The sequence below is a fragment of the Triticum urartu genome, chromosome 6A (genome assembly GCF_056163025.1).
Source record: "Triticum urartu cultivar PI428250 chromosome 6A, HENAU_Tu73, whole genome shotgun sequence".
Classification (NCBI taxonomy): domain Eukaryota; kingdom Viridiplantae; phylum Streptophyta; class Magnoliopsida; order Poales; family Poaceae; genus Triticum; species Triticum urartu.
In genome coordinates, this window is record NC_141878.1 from 262,629,199 (window position 1) to 262,634,633 (window position 5,435).

At 46.4% G+C, this 5,435-nt stretch overlaps 1 protein-coding gene across 1 annotated transcript; it reads right to left on the reverse strand.

The window, feature by feature from the left end:
* Positions 1 to 3,990: 3,990 nt before the first annotated feature.
* On the reverse strand, positions 3,991 to 5,191 carry LOC147964939 (uncharacterized). The gene is made up of 2 exons (XM_087530219.1): positions 4,908 to 5,191; positions 3,991 to 4,420 (listed from the first exon to the last, which is right to left on the reverse strand). Exons 1-2 carry the CDS (start codon positions 5,189 to 5,191, stop codon positions 3,991 to 3,993), a joined length of 714 nt encoding a protein of 237 aa, XP_087386345.1.
* Positions 5,192 to 5,435: the final 244 nt, after the last annotated feature.

The following is a 5,435-nucleotide window of genomic DNA, read 5'->3' on the forward strand; positions in this document are numbered from 1 at the left end:
GCACTGCAACGTATGCGCGACAGAACTACATTTTCTCACACCCCCCATAATCTGTGTAAAAAGGGTAAAAGGAAATGATCTCGCGTGCATTTAAAAGAGGGACTGTCTAGACGTTGAGAACAACTTTTGTATTTTTTGGTTCGTCTGAATAGTAACTTGATCTATGATGTCTGTTATTTTTACCTTGTGCTTCCTTTTTTTTGCAAGATGAGGAGGATGACTCAGCTGGTGAAGGTGATTTTTGGTGAAAAAATGTATAAATCGAAGAACCACCCTGACTGGGTTAAATTGGCAGAGAAGCCCTCTTACCCAGTCGTGCCAGCGCAGGGAGCAAACGAGTGCGGAATCTATGTTCTGAGGTTGACGCAGTTGTATGACGGCCAACGTCTAGTTGAGAGAATTATCAAATCCGACGTAACACCTTCTCTGTTTTCTTCTTTTTCTTGTTACTTTTTTTTACCTTTTCACTTTTTGTTCTTTATGACAACCTTTTTTTAATCACTGGTCTGCATTTTTTTAATTTTCTTTTCTAGCCTGTTGTTGAAGATTGGAAGGCGGAGTACATGTTCCAGTTGCTGTTCAATCCTTCGAACATGTTGTGTTATGAAGACATGCCGCTTGAGCTACGAGATCTAATTGCGGACCTCGGGCTTACTTCCCTGTCGCAATCGCAGACGCAGTAACATTTATTTTGGCATTGTTTCTACTAGGTAAAAGCCTATGTATGGAGAAGAACTAGGGTTCACGTTGTGTGTTGTGTGCTGTCTAAGGTAGATAATGTATGAAAAAGACTTTTTTTTAAGTTGTTGTGTTTTCGTGTGCTTTTTGCAGCAGTTTATATGGACGAATTTGTATGTGTATGTATATTTTATATAAATAACTCATACAGTATATATATGTGTATATTTTTATTTTGTTGACGACCACGTTCTGTGTGAACTAGCATTTGTCATGCTTATATGTATCGTATGTGTCCCATAAACTGCACCGCATGTGATGCAGAACTTCTTCGTCCAACAAAAAGCACTGCATTTGTCTACAAGTTTGTGATGTACCTTTTTTTGCTACACTTGCAGCAGACCCTGTATTCATGTGTGTATCCCGAAACTGCATTGCTTTATGATACTGCACTATTTTTTGCCTAACCAAATGCGTTGCTTTTGCCTAAAGATGCGTCCTGCAGTTGTTTTTTATTGATTGTACGATAAGGTAGTGGGTTGGGGGCCCCCATTTTTTTAGTTGTCTATAGATTTGTATTGCTCCTATATTCCGTGTACTTAATGCATTGTGTTCGTTAGCGCGAGGCCGAGCAGGGGGGTGGGAGGGGGGTCGTGACCCCCTCCCCACCCGCCTGCGAGGCCGAGCCTGGAACGATCCGGAGCAGGCGGCGACGCGGCGTACCGCAGCGCCGCATGCGTAGGCGAGTCCGTCACACCCCGTCGCCTGCCTGTCTATCTTAGGGGTGTGGCTCTGGGGTTGCATGCGTCCTATTGTTGGAAAACAGAATGTCCGCACTGCTCCTGTCAAAAGCGCACTGTGTGCGTTAGCGCGAGGCCGAGCAGGGGGTGGGAGGGGGGTAGTGACCCCCTCCCCACCCCCTGTGAGGCCGAGCCTGGAACGAGCCGGAGCAGGTGGCGACGCGGCGTGCCGCGGTGCCCCATGCGTAGGTGAGTCCATCACATCCCGTTGCCTCCCTATCTATCTTAGGGGTGTGGCTCTCAGTTGCGTGCCTCCTATTGTTGGAAAAATAGAATGTCCGCACTGCGCCTATCAACCAAGCGCACTGCGTACGTTAGTGCGAGGCCGAGCAGGGGGTGGGAGGGGGGGTCGTGACCCCCCTCCCCACGCCCTGCCAGGCCGAGCCTATAACGAGATGGAGCAGGCGGCGACACGGCGTGCCGCAGCGCCGCATGCGTAGGCGAGTCCGTCACATCCCGTCGCCTCCCTGTCTATCTTATGGGTGTGGCTCTGGGTTGCGTGCGTCCTATTGTTGGAAAAATAGAATGTCCGTACTGCGCGTGTTAACCAAGCGCAGTGCGTGTGTTAGCGCGAGGCCGAGCAGGGGCATGGGAGGGGGTCGTGACCCCCCTCCCCACCCCCCTGCTAGGCCGAGCCTAGAATGAGCCGAAGCAGGCGGCGACACGGCGTGCCGTGGCGCCACATGCGTAGGCGAGTCCGTCACACCCCGTCGCCTCCCTGTCTATCTTAGGGGTGTGGCTCTAGGGTTGCGTGCGTCCTATTGTTGGATAAACAAAATGTCCGCACTGCGCTTGTCAACCAAGCGCACTGTTTGCGTTAGCGCGAGGTCGAGTAGGGCGGTGGGAGGGGGGTCATCACCCCCCTCCCCACCCCCTACGAGGCCGAGCCTAGAACGAGCCGGAGCACGCGCGGCGCCACATGCGTAGGCGAGTCCGTCACACCCCGTCACCTCCCTGTCTATCTTAGGGGTCTAGCTCTGGGGTTACGTGCGTCCTATTCTTGGAAAAACAGAATGTCCGCACAGCACCTGTCAACAAGCGCACTGCGTGTGTTAGCATGAGGCCGGGCAGGGGGGCGGGAGGAGGGTCGTGACCCCCTCCCCACCCCCCTGCGAGACCGAGCATGGAACAAGCCAGAGCAGGCGGCGACGCGGCGTGACGTAGCGCCGCATGTGTAGGCGAGTCCGTCACACCTCGTGCGCATGTCAACGAAGCCAGTGTGTGACGTGGGTTTGTGCCGTTGTAGCCAAGTGAAAAGATTCGCCGTGGTAGTGTTCTTGAATGACTGGAAAAAATATTCGTCTAAGCGACGTGCAATGCTTTATTGACACCACATCTTCCATCCTATACCGGACTGCACAGCGAACTACATTTTTTAGGTGAGGGGGTACTGGAATTACTTGCTAGTTGTGCGTCATTGGGCTTTGTTTGTTTTTGGGCTGTGAGAATTTGTTGGGTTCGATGGGGTGTAAGACGCATGGGGCCCAAGTCAGCATGTGACCACGGTTGGTTCCCGGTGCGTTGTGTGCGGCCTAATGTTTAGTCCCACCTGGCCCGCGGAAAGTGCGTCTGACCTGTTTATAAGCGATGGCAAGGCCGCCGTATCAAACTCCTCTAGTTACTTATTTGTGCGCTTATACATGGCGGGCGCTGCTCTATGCTCTCTAACTTGTGGGCCCACTTGTGCCCGGCCCCATGCATTGTAGCTCAGAACGAATCGCCTACTGTAGGCGCAGACCTATTACGGGACAGGTTGGGGCCTGGTTGCAGCTGGGTGGTCAATTTTTTTCCTTATCTGAAGCATTTTTTGGAGTATATATATTTCATGGTAGTACAAATGGTGTCATTTGTACTGCTTGCACCAACGTTTAGTACTGCACTGCGCGTACCAAGTCTGTGTGTTGTGCACTACACGAAAGTTGCTGCAGCCCCTCTCGTTCTGCATTTATGCATGTACAACATTTCATGTATACACTTTGTGAACTGCCTTATATTTGTTATGTGAACTGTGTTCACGCTTGTTTATAATGGTCCACGGATTATATTTTTTTATAAATATTAATATTAATGTTCTTTTTCTATAATTACTATTTGTGGACTACATGTGTACAAATGCGTAATGCTTATTTTTACCATTGTGAACTGCATTAATCTTTCTTTTTTAGGTATGAGTTGTAGTCAGATTACTTAATTTTTTTTGTTTAACATTGTTTTTGAATATGTTTTATATGTGAATAGTATGTTTTCGTATCAAAGACTAAATTTTTCAAAGTTTTCTGGATACTTGTTCTAACACAAACTAATTTCAACGAAAGCAATTGATCACAAGCAAACTGACGATACATAAGAAATCAAGAAAAAGAAAATTTGATGATAATTCTAAAACAACATTGTTTTTACAAAAGAAATGTTTGATATGAAGCAACAGACATAATCAAAAGCTTGCATACATGAAACAAAGAAGAACACAATGACTAAAGTAAAGTGAAACTAAACATAGCCCTAATTATTTCTAGTTGCTGTATTGGATTACAGCCTTGTTCTTCTTCTTCTTTGCTTCTTTGTCTTTTTTTGCCCTGTCCAGTCCCATTATGACATCGTAGATGATTCTCCATGACTCATATGTGGCGAGTGCATCTATTGCTGCATACTTGATAAGCTTTTTTGGCAGCGGGCAAAATCCCCACAGAGTATGGTCCTCCTTGCGGTTAATTTTTTTCTTCATGTCATGGTAGTGAATGTCTATCATCCTGCCGGCAACATCAGCCAAAGAGTCAAACTTCTTTTTATTGTATGGATCTCTCCATTCCACCTGAATATCAATGTAGTTGTCGGAGTTGATCTCCAAACCAGATAGCTTCAGCTTGCTTTTGTCTCCTTCAATGGCGAATCCGGCGAAGGTGTACTCACCATTCATGAGTAATTTGTCTAGTTCCATTGGCCTGCAAGATGTTTGTATAGAGCGAATATAGTTTATTTTCTTAAAACTACCAATGTTTTTTTGTTTATTTTGAAACTGAACTACAATACGAATATCTGAATCTGTTGTAGTGAGTAGTTGCTAATACTTGGTTCAGCATAAGTAGTAAATCTGATAATATATTGCATAAACAATGCATGTTTTGTGCATGCTTGTATTCTTGAACTAAATTTCATACATGTTTCGTATAGTAATGTTGCAGTTTTGTATTGTTCAGTCAAATAGTTTGTATTTGGTAAAACAAAATAAAACTGTGTGTATTGCTAGATCATATAATTCAAGAATTGAACACATGAGTGACATACATGGAGCCAGATGAAAACTGTTAATGAATTCATATGCCATGCTTTTAAAAAATGAGAACCAAAGTTTAAATATTGGCAATTGCAGTGAAGGAAATTTAAAATCAATATTGACAAGGAATATTACAGATTGATAGTTATTCTGACCTGTCTTTAGCTGCAGAGATGTGGTAGACAAGGCATTCTTTTTCTACGCATAGCTGGAGCACTGCTGCCAGCTGTGGCTTCATGTAGTGCGTGTACTCAACATAAATGCCGACTAGTTTGACGGGCATTCCGCCGAGCTTCCTCCTGAACGTGGACAACATCTTGTCCACGTCTTCACCCTTGCTTGTGCAAACGACATGTAGCTTGTGGTTGCCGTGGAGGTCCACGTCGTGGAGCTCCCTAGTGTACGTGCAGCGCTGCTTGTACAGAGGTGCATCCGCCATAACTCTCCTCTGCTCTCTCGTGTTTGTTCTGGAGAGAGAGAGAGAGGTTAGTGAAAGGAAGTGTGGAGAAGAAGATGCAATGGGGTTTTTGGGGGGACGAAGCAGTTGTGTTTTATCCTCTGCTCTCCTTGACAGGACATGGGAGAGGTGGAGCGGGGTGGTAGCGTGGTGGGGCTCTGTTTTTAGTTACGTGGCAACTGCAGAAAGGTTCTGCTACGAGGAGGCTCTGTTAGTGCGTTGGAAA

Excerpts from the sequence above, each read along its gene's own strand:
- LOC147964939 (XM_087530219.1), bottom strand. The coding sequence starts at position 5,191 with ATGGCGGATGCACCTCTGTACAAGCAGCGCTGCACGTACACTAGGGAG. Across the intron at positions 4,421-4,907 it reads ATCTCTGCAGCTAAAGACAG|GCCAATGGAACTAGACAAAT; the intron begins GTCAGAATAACT and ends AACATCTTGCAG.